Source organism: Molossus molossus, unplaced genomic scaffold (genome assembly GCF_014108415.1).
Source record: "Molossus molossus isolate mMolMol1 unplaced genomic scaffold, mMolMol1.p scaffold_m16_p_3, whole genome shotgun sequence".
NCBI classification, from domain to species: Eukaryota; Metazoa; Chordata; class Mammalia; order Chiroptera; family Molossidae; genus Molossus; species Molossus molossus.
The window spans coordinates 19423734-19444953 of record NW_023425366.1 but is presented as its reverse complement, the minus strand read 5'-3'; the positions used below and the strand labels follow the sequence as shown (position 1 = coordinate 19444953).

Genomic DNA, 21220 nt, shown 5'->3' with positions numbered 1-21220 from the left:
TAAATCTTTTAAATAATTTAATGTAAATAAAAATGTGTAAGGACAGTGTTGATAGCTCTATATAAGCAGCACATATTTGATTTCTTGCCCTGTTAAGCATTTATTTATTTATTTATTTATTTATTTATTTTTTTATTTAATCCTCATCCAAGGACATTTTTGCATTCATCTTCAGATAGAGTGAGAGGGAGCGAGGGAGGAAGAGACAAAGAGAAACATCGATGAGAGAGTCACATCAACTGGCCACCACTCACACAACCCCAACCGGGGCCAGGGACAAACTACAATGAGGTACGTGCCCTTAGCAGGAACTGAACCCTGGTCTCTCTGGACCGCAGGCTGACACTCTAACCACTGAGCCAAACCAGCCAGGGCTGTTAAGCATTTATTTTTATATTCTAAATCAGGGATAAAACAGTTTATACATAGCAGTGTTGTTTTTGTTTTGTCAATGTGTTAATGCCTTTAAGTGGGATCTGAATATTTTTGTTTCCTGCAGTTCTAGCCAATCATTACATTGCATTGTGTTATCTCTGAAAGCATTTTAGTTTCTGACTATTCATTCAATATAAAAAAAGGAAATAAAAATACAAAAATATGTCAACAAAAGTTAGAAATGTTTTTAAACATTTAATATGCATGGAACTCTATATAAGGCTAAAGGCCCTCTATGTTAACTTATTGAATTCTAACATTAGTCTTTTTTTTTTTTTTTCCTAACATTAGTCTTTAAAGGACCAAGACAGGTATATTATCCTCAGAGATAGGGCTCAAGGAAATCATCTTGTAAAATTGAGGGAAGCAGAATGCAAAACAAAGGTCCTCTGACTTCAAAATCTGTTCTCATTCCAGTTTGCTTGGTGGTTAAGATGAGGGACTTCCAAATATAAATGCCTGGACTTGGATTGCCATCACTGGACAAGTTAGTTGAATTCTCTAACCCTTGTTTCTACATCTATAGAATGATAATGATAATGATAAAAATTGACTCATAGGTTTGTTATGAGGATTGCATGAAATTATGCCTTTAATATACTTAGCTCAGGGGCCCGCTCTTAAACATTTTTGCTATTACTATTGTAGTTCCAAACTTTTGCTAAGTTTATAATAGAGTTACAGAATGGCAAGCCACTTGAGAATTCATTAAATCATACCCTTTGATTTAAATCGAAGGAAAGTCAAAACAAATAGACGTATGTTAATTAGGCATATTAGTTTTGTTCTTAGCAAATTTTATTTTTTAACATTTATCACATGTTTAAGTCCGCCATCCAAAACTGAATCATCAAATACTTTAAATTTGATTAGTTTGGAAAAATGTTTTACTGTATTGGCATCAGTATCATAAACTGAAATTTGAGGTCCTTAATTAAACATTTTAAGATGGGGTCCTTTATACATTCATTTACTAAAAAATGGAAACATTTTCAGCAAAGCATGGGTGGGGATCTGTTTTCACAGGACCTCATGGTATGCAAACGGGTGACGACTGAAAGAGCATTGACTGACTGAACCTTCATAAGTAAGTAGCAGATACCAGCAAACTTTCACATGTCTCAGATGCCATCACCACCAAGGTATGCCATAGCTGTACCTACCACTAAGAAGGAAAATAAAATGCTGCCAATTGAACCAACATGCATGGACTTTTATACAGTATCTGGTATCAGAGATTGTTAAAGCATCAATTCTGTGTTTTAGAATCAATTAAATAAGCAATGATAATTCTTATGTACAGACAAGAGAACTGAGGAAGACAAGCATGATAGACAGGGGATTTAAGCCAGGCAGTCAGATTTGACAGTCCACACTCCTAACCAAGAAAGAGACAAGAAAAAAAACGAGCAGGTCATAGTGAAGTTTGGGAGAGGTCATTTGGAAAACTTTACAGTTCTTCTAAAAACAGAAGAGGATAAAGTTGCCAAAGAACATCATGTTCATGTTTTCTCTTGCTACCTAGTCACTGATGAAAATGATTATAATGAATTTCAGTTTGTGGGGAATCTTGATATATTGCAGGGGTAGCTGTTGTGGATTTGCCTTTATGCATAAACTAGTAGTGAAACCACTAGAGCAAATATTAGCCTCTGTTTGTAGTGTGTTGGAAAAGCCTTCTGATATGAGATCACTAAGACTGTTCTTACTCTGGGGAAATCGAGGAGGGTTGTTGTTGACATCCGTCAGGGTGATGTTCACTGTGGTGGTCCCGGAAAGGCCTCCCATCTGGCCGCCCATGTCTTTGGCTTGTATAACCACTTGGTACTGCTCCCTGTTTTCTCTGCTCATGTCTGGTAGTGCAGTTTTTATTATGCCTTTTGGAAAAGTAGAGAAATATTTTATAATGTAATCACGGATTTTAAAATTGAGTGTGCAAGGTCCATTTTACAGAAATTAATCATAACAAGCAGATAAAATGTTGGTGTACCTAAATCCATATTTCAATATATAAAAAAATTAACTTAATTGACAGAACAGAAAGGATTCTTCCATTGGCTACTGTTCAGGAAGTGAGTTTTTCTAAATCAATTTGATTATCCTTTTGATGAATAAAGTAATAACTTCAAAAAATCCTCAGATGAATAAGCTTAATTTTGATGATTGTCACATTCTTTAGGTTTGAGTATTTCCTATGACACATAACGTGTTGCATCTTTGTGAAATGTTGTAGTTGGTATCATACATTTAAACTCAATAAACAGTCCAAAGAGCTAATAATTCAAATGATCTATTTAAATGACAAGAACTGTGCTTTTATTTTCACGTAATAATTGTAGGGAAGAAGTAGAAACAGATACTGAATAGACAACTTTTAAAATACATCAAATATACAAATTAATTGTCCATCCAGATGCCTTATATAAGAAAGAGACCGAGTATTGAATATCATTACCTGACTCTGGGTCCACTGAGAAATATGGCTGTCCTTGCAGAATGCTGTAGACCACCTTGGCACTGTTTCCATAGTTGGCGTCATCTGCATCCGTGGCCGTCACTTGTATAACAGATGTACCTGCATGCATCCCCACCCAAACACAGACACTTAAATACGCCAACATTCGAAACTATCTTTCTGAAAATTACTGTTGGTAGTGTAATGTGTTAGACCATGCTTAGGTGGAAGACATTTGTTTCAATGATGCTGCCTCAAAAAAACAAAATCTTTCACTTTTTTATTATTTTTTTTAAATTTAAAAGTTCCTTGTTTTTATGGTTTGAACTATCTAAGAAAATAAAAAAACATATCTTATCACATGATGAATACAATAAAGCAAATCGTGAATTTTACTCGTAAATTAACTATATATTGTAAATAGAATGAAAAATGGAGAGGCCTTGTTTTTATTTTCTTTAATGGTATAAAATTGACCTGCAAAGTTTTTCTTTTATGTTCAAGATACATAAGATTATTAAGTGTCTTTGCCTCCCTGTAAAATGTAGTTAACAGTCATACTTTATTATACCTCTAGATATGCTACATGTTATTATTGCCCATATGTAAATCAATAGATTTTCCCCTTATAGTTAAGAAAGCATATAATTCTGTCACATGCAATAGTACAATTTAACATTGCCCTCTGTTTAATTTTATTTTACAGAATTTAAATTATTTTCTTTAAACTTTGTCACAAATAATCCTCTTTAAAATAGTATTAAATTTTAAAGGAGCTAGCTTCAGGAGCTAAACACAATGCAATATATTGATAGACTTTTCTTATATTTCACTAGGTCTTTATAAAGAGCCAAAGCATGGTTGTAAAACTACTATAAACTGAAGCCTCCCTTGGGAAAAATGTGTTTGTATGACATATTTTAGTATACTACATATAAATGTTCAAATGTTTGAATCTGATTCTTACATAGATTTTTAATTCCTTAGGCTGGACAAGTTTCAAATTGACCCTGTTACCTGTTTTAATACCCCACATACATTAGACACTCATAACCTGTCTAACTGAGTTGTGGTGAATGTTTTCACATTTTTGCATTTATATGTGAATGCAAATTCAAAAACTCAATATGTTGTGCATTAAGATTAAATTAATAGCTCATTTCCCACTGATATATTTGAATACTAACATATGAATTTAGCAAGTCTTTTTATGTGTTCTGGAAATTAATTATCAAAAGATGAGAACTTGAGTTCTTCCTCCTGAGGCCTCTGTTTCCTCAGCTGCCACAGAATTACTATGTCCTGTGAGAGGGTGCACCCCAGCTCCCTCAGTCCAACCCAGACATAAAAACTACCCACTCATCCTAGCTAGACCAGAGCAAACATGATAAAGTAACACACACCCCCAAACACACACACAATAATGTGCAGAGTTCTCAGCACTTGATTTGTATTATTTCTTTACCTTAATGGTAAACATAGTATGCAGGCCTTGGGGCCTATAGAGGTTGCTCATGACCACACACCTAGGAGGTGATAAGGGTGAATTCAACCTAGTCAGCTTGAGGAATGAAAACTTCATTTAGTAAAAGGCCTGTCTGGCATTAGGGTATGACTGTACGTTACAAATTGAATTCACAGGTGGTGAACCTCTAAATATGTTCCTGCATTAGGACACGAGGGATTCAATGATGAGTTATTTGTGTGATCTGTAAACAACTACAGAGGAAATTCCTTGGTGGGTGGATGGTGTGGAAGGAGAACTGGACACGTTTTTGAGAGACACGCTAGGAGAAATACCTGGTCAATAAGAAAGCATGTATCCCAAAACACCAAATTTGCCTACATGAAGATGAGTGCATTCAAATATAGAAAGTTGTTAGATAACCTATAATAAAAATATGATGACCATAAAAAAAATCAGTGATCTTCTATAAATATTTAAATCAAAGTGTATCCATCTCATTGTTCTTCATTTTATATCCTCATATATCACCCAGATTATGTATTCTGATCAAAAGGTGCTAATGTGTTTCATGTTTCAAGAGTTAATTGGAATCATTGGATTTTAATTAAAAGGGGGGAGGGACACATAATTTCGAGAAATAAAATGAAATATAGCATATGATTCTGAGAGAAACATGGGCAGAGGGAAAAAGCATGAAGGGTTGGTGAGAGAGAAAAAGAAGAAGAGACAAATATATTAAGACAAAAATAGATAGGAAGAAGAGAACAGTGTAGAGTACCAGTCGATAACATTGAAAAGAAGGGTACATTATGAAAAATAAATCTCATTCTTTTCATTAGAATTTTCTACCTCCAAAATTAATAGAACCAGTTTTCAACTCTTTGATCTAAATGAAAATTACTAATATAATAAACGTACTATTAGAATGAATCATTGTGCACTACTTCATTTGTAGAGGCATTCTTTATTATGTGATTATGCATGGGCTTTAACTGTCAGAGCGTGCATTACACATAGTCTGACAGAGTTCCTAAATATCACCCTTTAGTTTCCTTCTGAAAATGGTTATTTGTATAGAAAAAGGCAGAAAATATCACATCTTCCAAATAAAATGATTTTATCTTTATTTTTTTAAAATCAGGTAGGAGAATAACTTACCAAAAAGTGCTCAAAACTCTCATTGTAAAATACCGTCCCCTCCTTCCTCTTATTATTCTTATTTGTTTTTTTATCAATGTGTTAATTAGATGCAAATTTATATTTTGTATTTAATTTTAATTCTTTGAATTACAAGAATAAAGTAAGAAAATGGTGCTTTGTGGCATCATTAAGAATAGGATAAAATGAGCCCTGGCCAGTTTGGCTCAGTGGTTGGACCATTGGCCTGTGGACCAGAGAGTCCGGGGGTCGGTTCCCACTAGGGGCATGTACCAAAAAACAAACAAACAAAAAGTAAATAAAATGCTAATTTTGCCCTGGCTGGTGTGGCTCAGCGGTTAGAGTGTTGGCCTGCGGTCCAGAGAGACCTGGGTTCGGTTCCCACTAAGGGCACATACCTCGGTTGCAGTTTGTCCCCGGCCCTGGCTGGGTTGTGCGGGTGGCCACCACTCGATGTGTCCCTTTCACGTCGATGTTTCTCTCTCTCTCTTTCCCTCCCACTCTATCTGAACAAAAAATGGAAAAATGTCCTCGGGTGAGGATTAAAAAAAAAAGAATAGTATAAAATGAGAAGTTTTTCAAACTGTATTTTGTCCAAGCATAACTATTTTGCAATGGAGAAAAACAGTTAAGTATTATATTTATCCAGCTATTACTGCATTTATCAACCTTTAAAAAACACCAGTATAGTAAAAAGATATGTCTGTGTGTTTTGGAGCAAGTCAATTTAACTCTTTTGGGCTCATTCTTATTTATTAAAAGATATAATTAAACCAAGTATTATATCTTCTACATGTAAATACTGTATAGATTTAAAGATGAATACACATACAAAGATACAAAGTCTATGGGTGGTCCAAGGAGGAACTAATTAGTGCAGTGATGTCAATATTAGTAATAACAAATAATTCCTATCCTCTATAAATAGGACCATAGGACTAAGTCTTACCTGTAGTTCTTATCTTTATTAGTATCAAAAGTTGCAACCAGAGCCATACTGCTGCCTCTGTTTTTTAGATTTTTTTTCTTTTTTGTAATTATAAATTTGGAGGTGATGCAATTGCAATAGTCCAAATTCTGAATTTTAATGCTTGTTATAATAAAAAATTGTACTGTCTACAATTTAATCTTATATAAATAAAATATAGATTTCCTTACAAAAAGGGTGTTTTGGACAAGATAATCTGCAAGCTTTCCTCTATGCATAAACTTATGTATTCTATATTTTATTATGGGTATTTAATAAGAGAAGGGCTTTCAAAAAATAAAATACTATACAGAAATGCTTAGTCCAGTCGGGATCTTATTACATACGTAATAAGTACTAATCTATACTGTATTTGTTTTTCAAATGAGAAAGAAATATTTGAATTATATATACAAAGGTTGGTAAAAGTAGATTTACAGTTGTAAGAGAAATAGAGTTGATTCTTGTATTATGATTTATTAATTATTGTATTATTTATTTGTATTATAACTGTAAACCTATTTTTGCCTCCCCCTGTTTAGATGAAAATATTCCATTAACTACACAAAATAATATAACAGAAAACACAGGCTACTTAGTTTAAATATCAAATTAGCAAAAAACATATATGCCTTGCCATGGACACAGACAACAGTGTAGTGAAGGCTCGGGGAGGGGGAGGGGCGGACTGGGTAGAAGTAGGCAATGGGGTGGGATGGAAGACATCTATAATAGTGTCAACAACAAAGAAGTCTCTAATAAATATTGTGATTTTTTAAAATAAAGTAATATTTTGAAAATTTGAAGTTATACAAATTTAAATCAATTATTATCTAAATGTATCATATTTAAATATTTGTGTTATCTCAATTACACTTTTTACTCCTATAGGTATATCATACCTTTTTGGAGAAGGAAAAATCAAAGTGTGTGTACTATTAAGCATCAAAATATCTCGCAAAATAACATATATACAAGAAAAAACAATAATGTTTTGTAAAAATTAAAGTGTGTTAACTGGAAAACCAAACTGCTTAAAAATGCTCATGAATAGGAAGTTGAGATGGAGAGCATAATTTTTAGCTGTATCTTCATCTCAAATGTAAGCCCACAAAGAGATCATGATGTAGATTTACACTGGTGCACTGGTTGACCTCTACAGACCTGTCCAGTACTTTTCATGGAACTGTACCAGGATAATAGCTATTTAAAATTATTAAAGAAAACACAGCTGCTCATATTTCATCCTAGGCTTCATGATTGCATAGAATTCCTGTCTAATTTGGTACATCCCTTTCACATCATTGAAATAAATGCCCAAAAAGGCAGTAGAACTGTAGTTTTCTCAGACAGATGAGGCTTCCTTTGATGTTAGAGGAAATTATGTTTTTTTTTCTTTTTTCTTTTTTTACCAACTCTTGGTTCTTCTGACTACATGGCAGAGTTAAGAAACATTTTAAATCAATCACTCACTAAAGATGGATATAAGTTTATTTTTTCTCATAAGGAATTTATTTTAGACTGAAACATGTATTAATTATAATAACATCAAACTTATATACTTAAAGCCAATTTTAAAATAATATTCAACTAAATAGCATTAATTTGTGAAAATCAGTTTCAGAGTTTGGATGCTATAAAGACTTATTTTACTGAGTCTTTTTAGAAATATGTCATGATATATCTCATTAACACATCAAAACCTTTCATATAAGTAGAGCTAAATGTAGTCAGATATAAAGATAAAATTATTGCATAACAAATGGTATTTAAAACTATGAGCAGCCTTAAAAATGGAACAATTATTTTCAGTTTGCACTATAGTAACTAAAATAACATACAAGACTTGAAATATTGTTTTTATGCTACCAGGTTATTTGATCTTAATGCAGTTGCTTTATCTTTCTGATTCCTGGGTTCCTAATTAACAGAATGCAGATTTGAAGTTCTGTTTCTCATGCCTACAGCATTAAGTTGTTTCAGTGATCAAATTAGATGATCAAAAGAAATTTGTCAACTGCAAAAGCATTTGTTGTTATTATACAAAATGATTTGAGCAAAACAGCCCCAAACTGCCAATACTATTTGTTTTCCATTCATTTCAGACAAAAATACAATCAACTTGACTGCCATTTGAATGGCAGTTGAGTGGAGGTGGAAATGATGGTTGAAATGCAAGGGAATACTTGCTCTCAATACTAATCTTTTTAGATATCAGTTACAACATAGCAGGAAACTTTAAGATGTACACTGTTGGAAATATATAGAAGTGAGATCGTTAACATTAAATAGTTTTCAGTTGTCGTTCTTAACTTGAAAGAGGCCACATATCATAACTGAATGTCCATAATAATTACCATATCAAATAAACAAATAAAAAATTAGTTTACATGGATTAGCATATACCTACCTACTCCAGACATTTCAGGAACACTGGCAGTGTATAAGTCTTTTGTGAATTTGGGTTCATTGTCATTGATATCATGGATTTTAATGATAAATTCAGATTCAGGTTCCACCTGCCGCCCGGTCTTTCTGTCTATAGCCTTGGCACGAAGAATGTACAGGGACTTTTCTTCTCTGTCTAATTTCTTTGCAGCGTGAATGTCTCCTGTATTTTCATCTATAACAAATAGATTGCCAGCCCCATCTCCTGTTAATATGTATTTTAAATTTCCATCTCCTTTATCTTGATCAGTGTGAAGCTTTAGAGAAGTAGAAAAAAAGAGTTCTATAAATATTTGCATTGTTATTAAAGAAAAAATAATTTTGGCACAAATCAATGTATCTCTGCGTAACGTCACTGGAACAATGATTGCAATGATTATCAGAGTTTTCACTGTGGTTTTCTAAAGCATTTCAGTTTTATCATTCTCAAAATTTTAAACAATTATATTTATACACCATAATGGACCAAATTTAAAATATAATGAAAATGAACAGATCTTCTTCAAAACACAGTGTTTCCAAAATATTTTTAATAAAATGCTACTGCTGTTTAAAGCTCTAGTACCTTAACAAGAAAAATGTTTCTTAACCTAGATCTTGAGTGTAAAATATTAATATACTCTTAATTACATTCAAAATCACTAAACTGAACAGAAGAGATATGGGGAATATCTGAACTTATTATGCAGATAGATTTAGAAAATACATTGCAACTTTGAAGTGATTTTACCTCCTTTCAGTATAATACTGTCTGTAGATCCACAAGCTCTGTCATCCGAAAGACCAATCAGAAAAGAATAATTTTAATCTCATGCATTATTTTCTATGGAACTTTGCGAAGGTACTCTTTCAAACACAAGGTTCTCTCTCTCTTTTTTTGTTGTTGTTTCGGAAATTGAGATTTTATGGACATTTGAAATCTCAAGTAATATAAAATATACAGGGCTTTTCCACTGACCATATAGCTAACTAGGAAAATATGAGGATTTTTTCATAAATTATCTTCTTTCTTCTGACACATAACCATCTTAGAAATAAACTTCTTAATGTATAAGGCTGTACATTGGGCATTTAAAACAGGTGAAATGAATCAAGTATTCATAGAGATTTTGCACTGGAAAATAATCTTACGGAGTTAGCAACCTAACACTGTTCTGGAACTTGTGTCTTCACTAGCCCATGTCTGCTGTGTTGTCATCGATCACATATTTCACAATTCCCGTTACATCCTGGTTCTCCTTATTTCTTTGGTGCCCCATTCCATCTGTTCATAATTTGACTCTTTGAATCTGTTTTTTATGTTTACCCAAATTAAAAACTTGATATTTACATTTTGCTCCTCCTTCACTTGCAACCCCAAAGTTAAAACAACCATCTTCAGCCTTTTCTTCTGTGAAATGTCTTCATGACCCATCTATCTATCTCCATTTGTATGTTAGCAACCTTGCTTTGTTTTCCACGGTATCTTAACTAGACCACTAGAACAATCACCTAATTGATGCCTGCCTCCCCTCTTGGTTTGCTGAAGTTGATTTATCTACATCACAAATCTGGTCAATTTATTTCAAGCTTCAAAATCAATATGACACATGGTAAGAATCATGATTCGAAAGTCTTACAAACCAGCTCTAGTCTCATGCTAATTTGGTGTTATATTGGGCAAATTGTGTGTGTGGTTGGGTGTGTTTACTAAGCCTCTTTTATTAATGGGGATACTATTCTTTTTAAAATAATTTTGCTTTTATTGTTATTCTAGTTGTTTGGACTCTGTAGCCAAATTTATTAATTGTCCATAACCTCATCCTCATCTCCACATGTATTGCTACCACCTTGTTTTATTTTCTTCATTTCTCAGACCTGTTTCAACTTTTATTCCTGATGTTTGCATATTTTTTCTCACCATTCAGCATCCTTCTTCTTCTCTGCATTTATCATTTTTGTTAAATGTTTGTCATTTTTCATTTAAAAATTTTCTTCTTAGAAAAACTTTTCCTGACTCTGTAGATTAGAATCAACATAGCTGTTCTATAACTCTGGAGCACATTTCACTTTTCTATTATAATATGCATTTGAAATTGTTTACTCTGCCCAGTAAAGTGTAAAATAAAAGAGAAAGAGTTTTTTAAATGGCTAGAATTGCAACATGTCAAAAACTAAATATTTTCTCTTTTTTGGACAATATGTTTACAACAGATTTAATGATCAGTTATTGCTGGAAAAATCAGACAATAAATAATATAAATTTGCCTCTCATTTAAATTACATCTTAGAAATCTCTTTGTCAATAACATTCTTTAATAACTGCATTTTTCAAATACTTCTTCCAGAATTTTATAATAAATATTGTGTACATATACTCTTGTATTACTAGTATTTTTATTTCTGAGAGGAGAAGAAAAGAAGAGACTTTTTAATTAATTAATTTATTTATTTATATATTTTTTAGAGAGAGAGAATGGGAGAGAGAGATAGAAACACCGATATGAGAAACATTGATCAGCTGCCTCCTGCACACCCCACACTGGGGATCGAGCCCACAACTCCGGCATGTGCTCTGACCGGGAATTGAACTGGAACCTCTCAGTCCATGGGATGACGCTCAAACCACTGAGCCACATCAGCCAGGGGGTGAAAGAGATTAATTTCAACAAGAGAAAATAATTAGGAAAGGATGAAAACATTGATAGGTGGGTTGATTGAGAATTGATATATATTACAAGTTCTATTTAATTTGGCACAATTAGTGGAAACAGCTAAAATTTTTACCTTATTCATCTGTTTAGGCTAATTAATGTACAATTGTATTATCTGTAGCTATTAAAATCATGAAATGTTGAACTTAAGTCATTTAAATAAGGCATTCATGTTAAAATACAGTATCTAGAGTATAATTTCAACTTTTTATATCTTTATTTTTATAAAAATACTAACTACAAATACATAATATTGGAAGCAGTTATTCAGTTTTTTGATGTTTTTTTATTTTTAACTTGAACATATCTTGTATAGTTTTATGAATTAATTTATATTAAAGAAAACTAGTTAAGAACAATATATGAAATAAACAAAACTAGTTAAGAACAATATATGAAATAACTATGAAATGTCTCCCAGAGCTTATAATTTACTGTTCTCATTTATATACGCTCAGAAACATGAGAGGCTGGTCGATAGTCCATATTGTCATACATATTTTCAGATTGAAACAATGGAAATCAGAAGTGGTGCTAAAATTTATTGAAAACTGTGGGGCAAAGAAATCCTATCCAAAGCTTATTCTATGGAAATTAGTACGTAGTCAAAATAAAAAGAAGGAACAAGTGCATACTTTTATAAAATTTCAATGGAAATTTCACATACATACAAATAAAAATTAGTTTTACATTTTATATGTCTCTCCTAATTACTTTTTTATTTATTTAACATAATTATGATAATGTTATAATTCAATATTGTGTTATACCTTTATTTTTGCATTTAATAAATGTTTCACTTAACATTTTATTGTGGTAGATTAGGATATACAGAGAACTGAATCTGTGTCTCTGAAACTAAATTAGTCTTGCTTAGATTCAAATATCTATGCAAACAATTCTTTTTTCAAACATATTTTCTCTTGTAAAATATTTTAGAGACTGTAAAAATAGTTAGACAAACATGGTAGTAATCCTAATCACTACACTTTCTCTGAATGGCTTACATTCAATTTTATTTATTATTTTAAAATTATTATTTCTTTGTTGGCTTATATTCAGTTTTTAAAAATTCAAGGAAAATTCAGTATTAAAATCATGCTGTTTGTCCAAGAGAAATGAAAATATTAATGAAATTACAAGATTTTCAGAATAAGTTTGTTGTCTAAAACTATTGATTTTAGTTATAAAATAAAACATTTACAACAGAATGATATAATTTTAGTAATTTATATACTGAAATCATTATTATTTAGATTAACCTATTCCTACCTGTTTTAGTTCCTGCCATGATATATTATATAATGCTCTTTATTCTGTTAGAGTACCATTTACAAAATATTTTATACATAACTAAACACATTTTAAAATATTGTCTTTAATTTTAAGAACGAATCCACCCAATATTTATTTTCTGGTGCCATCTCACAAAAACAATAACTATTTTCTTAACATACTAAACTTTTTTATCGTTTACATTATTCATTTTAAATCACACATTTAGAATTGATAGAAATCAACAGTAAAATTTATTATATAACAGCCTATATATGTAAAATATTTTACATGAAGCCAAATTTAACATTTTTTTTAGATTCACTGAAACAGAATAAGGTAGAAATCTTATAAATATTAATGATCTATTGTAGAATAAAACCCATATAAAATGCCTTAAGAAATATGAGTACCAAAATATAATTATATTCTTCAGATCTCAGTGAAACAAGTAGTCTTCCTTCTCTGGAAAAAACTTAATTTGCCTCTTCCAAACTTGAATAAGTACATTGAAAATTCAATGAATTCTGGGTAAATTTCTAAATTGCTAACTATTATGTTTCAACAGTATCATTTTTAGTTTTGCCACACTATAGTATTTTTTATTTTTTAGAAATTTGAAAAACATTAAACATGTACATGCAAAGAGACTAAAAATTTAAAACACATCTGTGATGGCTAATTTTATATGTCAACCCGACTGGTCAACAGGGTGCCCAGATATTTGGCTAAACATTTTTCTGGCTGTGTCTGATGAGGATTCTTGATGAAATTAACAGTTGAATTAGTAGACAGAGCAAAGTAGTTTGCCCTCCCCCAATGTGGTCCTCATCTAATCCATTAAAGTTCTGAACACAACAAAAGGTTGAGTGTGAGAAAATTTACTCTCTCTCCCTGTCCGTGTTGGATCAGTACTGGCAGTGACATAGCTTACTCTCAGGGTTCTCGAGCACTGGCTCAGACTTCAACTATTATATTAGCCTTCCTGTGTCTCCAGCTGGCTGACTGAAGATCTTGAGATTTTACAGGCTCCATAATGGCATAAGCCAATTCTTTGTTATTTGTGTTTAGATGTACTAATGTAATATATAACAATATAACATATAAAATATGTAAGGATAATACTATAAATTAAATATATATTTGCATATAATAATATAATGTATACAATATATAAATTCCCAAGAAAGAGAATCAATTTTGTGTACATATAATATAATACATAAATACATAAGTTTCATTTTATATCAATAACATTTGTATTAGGGTTTTCCAGAGAAAGAGAATCAATAGTCCTTAGGGAGATTTCAGTATTAGAGCAGGTTTGTTTTTTAAGATCTACTCATATGTACTAAGTGTCTAGAAGATACACTTTCTCTCTCCGAGACTTTCCCAAATAAGCCAACGTCCTTTATCAGGGTAACTGTGCACTGAAAAGAAAAGAGAATTAATTAGACCTTTTGGGATTATTGGGCACTGGCTCTGAACTTACATTGATTCCTGGAGACCTAAAATATTAATGTGATCTACACATCAGAGTAGAAAAATATAGAAGTCAGGTGATTAATGGAGTTTTACCTGAGGTTTGTCTCATAGTGAGCACAGTGGGTCCCCCAAACCATGTTGTGGTAATGGATACATTGTTACATCTGGCCAATTCTACAACCAAATAAAAGGGGGCACAATGCCTAATGGGCCTCTTTGGATTTTTTGGAGACATCACATTCTTCATATGGGAGTGTTATTCTATCCGTTTACCAAATCACCTAAAAAACTGCTAGTGTTGAGTGGCGGCCAGAACTTGAGAATTCTTTACAACAGGTCCAGGCTGCTGTGTAAGTTCTTTGCTACTTGGGCTATATAATCCAGCTGGTCCAGTGGTGTCTGAAGTGTCAGTGGCACATAGAGATACTGGTGGGAGCCTTTGAGGTGAATTGCAGTGTGGCCCTTAGGATTTTAGACCAAAGCCCTGCTCTATTCTCTGTGAATAACTAATCTTTGTAGAAACAGCTCTTGACCTTCTACTGGGTCTTGGAAACTGAATACCTAACCACAGGCCACCAATTTACCATATAACCTGAGGTGTTCATCATGGACTGGGTGTTATCTGACCAATAAATCCATAAAGTTGTGTGGGCACAGCAGCATTCCATCATTAAATGGAAGTGGTATATATGTGTTCAGGTCTGAACAAGCCCTGGCAGCATGGTTAAATTACAGGAAAGAGGAGCTCAAATGCCCATGGTCCCCACTCCACAATGCCTTCTTTCTCCCAGCATGCACCTGTGGCTTCATAAGGACTCCCTTATGATAGAAGAAGAAAGGTCTCAGGCCTGGTTTAGAGATAGTTCTGCATTCTATTCAGGTATCAGTAAAAAGTAGACAGCTGAAGCACTACTGTCCCATTCTTAGACATCCCTGAAGAACAGTGGAAAAGAGAAATCCTTTTCGTAGACAGAACTTCAAGCAGTACACCCGGTTGTTTATTTTACTTGGAAAAAAAATGGCGAGATGTGCAATTAGATGTAAATTCATGAGCTATCACTAATGGTTTGCTGGATGCTCAAGAAGTTGGAAAGAACATGATTGGAAAGTTGGTGACAAGAAAATCTGGAGAAGAAGCTTCTGGGTAGACCTCTCAGAAAGTGCAAAAAATGTAAAGGTATTTGTATTCCATGCCAATGTTTACCAAAGGCTGACTTTAGCAGACTACAGTCCTAATAATCAAGTAGATTAGGATGACCTGTTCTATGTACACCAGTCTGCCCCTCTCCCCAGTTTTTGGGCTCATGAACAAACTGGTCATAGAGGTAGGGATTGAAGTTATGCTTGGGTTCAGCAACATGCACTTTCACTCACTCAGGGCCATCTGGCTACAGCCACTGCTGAGGATCCAATCTCCCAACAGCTAACCAACATTGAGTTCCAGAGATGACACCATTCCCAGCATTGCAGACTGATTACAGTGTTCTGCTTTCATCATGAAAGAGACAATCTTTATCACTACGAGAGTAGACACTTTGAATATGGATTTGCCTTTCATGCACACAATGCTTCTGCCAAAATAACTATCATAGACTTACCGAATGCCTTATTTATCATCATGGTTTTTCATATAGCATTGCTCCTAATCAAGGAAATAACTTCACTGAAAAAGAGTCATAGCAATGAGTGAATGCTCATGGAATTCATTGGTCTTATGATGGTTCACATCATCCTGGAGTAGTTGATTTGATAGAATGGTGGAATGACCTTCTGAAGACTCAACTACTGTGACAGCTAGGAGCCAATACCTACAGGGCTGGAGTAAGTTTCTCTAGAAAGCTATATATGCCCTGAATCAGCATCCGATATATGGTACTGTTTTTCCCACAGGCAAGATTCATGGGTCTAAGTATCAAGAGGTAGAAATAGGATTGACACCACTATTATTCTATTTATTTATTTATTTATTTATTTATTTATTTATTTATTTTTTTTTTTTTTTGTATGTACCCCTGGCGGGAACCGAACCCAGGACTCTTTGGTCTGCAGGCCGATGCTCCAGCCGCTGAACCAAACAGGCCAGGGCACCACTATTATTCTTATTGACCTATTAGCAAAACTTTTACCCCCAGGTCCTATAATATGCTGACCTAGAAATGTTAATTCCAGAGAGTGGAATGTCCAGAAGGAGATACAACAATGATTCCATTGAACAGGAGAACTGTTTCCTGGCTACTTTGGATTCCTCATGCCTCTGAATCAACAGGCAAAGAAAGAAGTCACTGTACTGTCTGAGGTGGTTGATCATGACTATAAAGGGGAAGTTGGACTGCTAATCCACATGAAAGGCAAAAAAGAGTATGTCTAGAATACAAGAGATTCCTTAGAGCAGCGGTTCTCAACCTGTAGGTCGCGACACCTTTGGGGGTCAAAAGACCCTTTCACAGGGGTTGCCTAAGACATAACAGTAGCAAAATTACAGTTATGAAGTAGCAATGAAAATAATTTTATGGTTGGGGGTCACCACACCATGAGGAACTGTATTAAAGGGTCATGGCATTAGGAAGGTTGAGAACCACTGCCTTAGTATCACCGTGCCCTGTGATTTAAATCAATGAAAAACCATAACAACTCAATCCACATAAGACCACTGATGGTCCAGATTCTTTAGGAATGAATGTTTGAGTCCCCCTACTGTGTAAAGAACTTCAAGCAGATGAAGTGCTTGGTAAAGGCAAAGAATTAGAAGTGGAAGAAAGTAATTACAAACACTAGGTAAGATCACATGACTAGTTACAGAAATGAGGACTGTAATTTTCTTAAGTATTTCCTCCTTATTTTGTTATGAATATGTTTGAGTCTAAATAAGTAAAACAGATACCATTTTTCTCTTCTATTCCTTTATCATACAACATAAGATCAACTGACTTTATATTGTAGTATTTAAGTATTGTTCATATTACATCACTGTATTGAAGTTAAAAGATATCAAAGAAAAGAGTGCACATCAGTTGACTTTACCTCTGCTTCTGGGGAAGGGATTGGTGTGATTTCAGTTGTGTGCAGTTGGTTGTATCATGTTAGATGAAATAAAAATCTTGTTATTGTCTTTATTTGGAGATTAAGTATGGTTTAAGGAAGTGTGTGTGGGTATGAATTTGACAAGGGGTAGACTTGTGATGGTTAATTTTATGTGTCAATTTGACTGGGTCATGGGATGCCCATATATCTAGTTAAACATTATTCTGGATGTGTCTATGAGAGTGTTTCTAGATGAGATTAATATTTGAATTGGTGCCCTGGCCGGTTTGGCTCAGTGGTCAGAGCATCGGCCCATGGACCAATGACTCACAGGTTCGATTCTAGTCAAGGGCACATACCTTGGTCGTGGTTGTTCCCAGCCCTGATCTTTTCACATCTATATTTCTCCCTCCCCCCTTTCCCTATCTCCCACTCTATGTGATGATAAGTGGAAAAATATCCTCAGGTGAGGATTAAATATATATAAATTTGAATTGGTGAACTACGTAAAGCAGATTGTGTGAGTGTGAGTCATTCAATCCATTGAAGGCCTGAATATAACAAAAAGCTGACTTAAGAGATAACATGTTCTTTCTGTCAGGTTGTGCTTGTGCTGGAACATTGATCTTCTCCTGCCCGTAGACTCAACCTCAGACTGGTACTTACACCTCCAGCTCTCCTGGTTCTCAAGCCTTCAGGCTCATCATGAAAATATATTTTTGTCTCTTCTAAGTCTCCTGCCTGCCAAGTGCAGATCTTGGGACTTGCCGGATTCCGTAATCACATAAACCAATTTCTTACAAGAAATATATATATATATATATATATATATATATATATATATATATATATACTGCTGATTCTCTGATTCTCTGGACAACCCAGACAAATACAACATTTGAAAGTAAAATTTAGAAAATCAAAACAAATTCATTCCTAATCAATTTTCCTTTAAAAGTTAGAAGTGTGTTTTGATTATTTGCTTGTTTTGACTTTTGTTTAAAGTGTTTTTAATTGCCAAAGTATGCCACAATATCCAGCTCATTATCAGCAATACTCACTAATCCTTAAAAATATATTTGAAATCTTCTAACATCTTGTTTAGTTTTTAATAAGGGGAGACATAAGATCTATTGCTAATAGTTGCTAAAATAGCTATTAAAAATTACTATAATATTTTCATGTTTTAATAATGTTCAACTACACTAATATATTTTCAAGAATTGTATGTGGTGTATTAGTGTTAAAGGTAGATTTCTCTTCTTAAGTTACACATTTTTTCACTGTTATTATTATATAGAAAGAATCGAGGACAATAATTTGTGAATGCATGACAGAACTTATTACACACAGAAGTGCTCTATTCAACAGGCAGTGGAAAGCCTTGTCATTAAAAATGGGTGACTAAGGCTCTAAGGGTTGGCTTAATCATTTCAGTGAACATGCTCTAAGTTTGAATATCAGAGGAGGTGAGGTGAGACATCACTGGAATTGTTTGTCGAATCTAGGGGTAGGAACAGAGGAATGGGGGATGCGGTTACAAAATACTCCACCTTTCTACGTATGAGACTTTTTTCCTCATTTTTTTCATATCCAGTGATGCCAGACACATTTAAAACCTTTATATATGTAATGAATGCCTAAGACCTAATTTTGATGACATTGAATTTACCAGCACATATTTCTAAAGGTATTTTGAGATGAGTCATAACATCAATGCTTATGGCCTACTAGAGCTACCTACAAATGCAATTCCATTACCAAGCAATGTCCTAGATCCTTTACCTGTCAGATTCCTCATCTGACTAGAGATGGGGGTGGAATATGGTTGAGAAGTGTGAGTAAGGCTTCTTATATCACCATCTCCGTAGGTAGATAACATGCCTGCTAAGCTAACAATCAACCATAGGTGGAAAAAAAATAATAAATAGAAATGAGAGATATAATAAAAGGAAAAGGTATTCATAAAAGGATTAGTATATCAGGGAGGGATGCAACTATACAGTTTTCAAGTGAGCATCTCAGGGGAAGAGAAAAATACTCTTACTTATCCCTATGAGGTCTAATGATGACCAATGGCAAGTGGAGGGAGAAACCTCAGGACTTGTTATCCCCACAAAAGAATCATTTAACTTCTGCTTGTTTTACCATTGAAACAACCTATGCAGTGACTTAATAAACACTGGCCCCACTGTTTCAAATCTTCTGCGGATACATTAAGAGCTATCCTTAGACTCTGAATAGGACTAAAGCAACGTTCCTAGAATGTTGTTAGAATGATGAAAAAGTCTTGCTAACCCATATAAAGACATTAGTCTCTTCTCCAGGAGAGTGGCAATGACTGGAAATTGATCTTGAGAGAAAACAAAGCTCTAATTAAATCCATTAATTAAATAATAACTCTACAGAGCTTTCAACAATAGTGAAAGAGGGCTTATTCATTACAAGGAGAGGTTATCAGATGTCATAGTGTCTGGTGGCTTTAAAGACCAGTAACTCTGTGACTTAGTGAACAAAACAAAGGACACTTAATTGTGTGAATACTATATTAAACTTCAACAATAGTAGGGCATCACAAAAAAGTGTGGCGTGTATCATTGTTTTTAAAGTTCAGAATATTACAAATAAAAAGAAAATTAAGAAAGTATTCACTATGGTGTAATTCATTGGGTTTGAACAGATAGAACCTCAAAATTTTGTCATCACACCTGGAAGCCAAAGTCCTAAACGCTTTCCTGTTTAACTAGGATATTACTATATCCACAAACCACATATAATTCACAGCACAATGTTTTTAGTCACCATCACAGTCAGTTGGAATGTGTGGAACACAGGGAAACAAGTACATTAATCTCTGACAAAGCAATAGAATGAACAAATGGTTTGTAAATTAATGTATAGAATTATATTAAAACCAGACTTGAGTAAATGATAACTCTCCAGGATGAGAAAATATTTTATGAACTGCATTGAAGTCACCACTTGATAAAAGACTTCTAAAAACCATCCAGAAAAGGAAGTACATTTGGCCTTATAAAAATTACATATCCAATAAACATTTACATCAACAGATATAAAATGTTCAACTGACAGTAGCCACTGGAGGAATAAGAGTAATTGCACTGACAAAATGATATTAAAACTACTCTGAAGGGATATCACTGGGTTAAAAAGCTTTGCAAATTCCTATTAAAGTATGGTATGAGTCAAGTCCAATTCATTGTCATGGTGTTAGTAAGATTAAACATTGTAGAAAATGTAACAAACTATAAGAAAAAAATTGAAAATATTTCTTAAAAATATATATTATGGAAATACTGAATGAGGACAGAGGATTGACTCGGAAGTTCAACAGTTCATCTTCAACATGTTTCCTTCACATTACTGGAGAATATGACCTATCTTGTTGTAAACACACCGAAAAAGAAAATTGCCCCCAAAACAAACAAATGTTATTTAGTAGAAGAAGTATACTTACCTTTAAAATGCTTCAGTGCACTGTCCATGGTTTAGGATCACCTTTAGTTATTAAATCAAGAATCTATGGTTAATGAAGCTGCTCTCTGGAAAAGTTCTCATACACTATGTGAGTATATAATGGAGATGCTTAATAACCTAAATAAAACACCTTTTATTTTATTATTATTATTTTTTAATCCTCACCCGAGGACATTTTTCCATTTTTTGTTCAGGTAGAGTGGGAGGGAGAGAGAGGAACAGAGAGAGAGAGAGAGAGAAACATCGATGTGAAAGGAACACATCGAGTGGCTGCCACCCACACGACCGACCAGGGTTGGGGAAAAACTGCAACCAAG

The 21220-nt window shown here is 33.6% G+C and overlaps 1 protein-coding gene across 1 annotated transcript in view; it reads right to left on the bottom strand.

Moving 5' to 3' along the window:
• The window catches only part of CDH9 (cadherin 9), an 81916-nt gene that overhangs the window by 26162 nt on the left and 34534 nt on the right, over positions 1-21220 (bottom strand). The window contains exons 2-4 of the mRNA XM_036279430.1: positions 8894-9188; positions 2891-3010; positions 2145-2312 (exon numbers count right to left, since the gene is read on the bottom strand). Coding sequence (XP_036135323.1) covers positions 2145-2312; positions 2891-3010; positions 8894-9188 — 583 coding nt within the window. The remainder of the gene's footprint in view (positions 1-2144; positions 2313-2890; positions 3011-8893; positions 9189-21220) is intronic.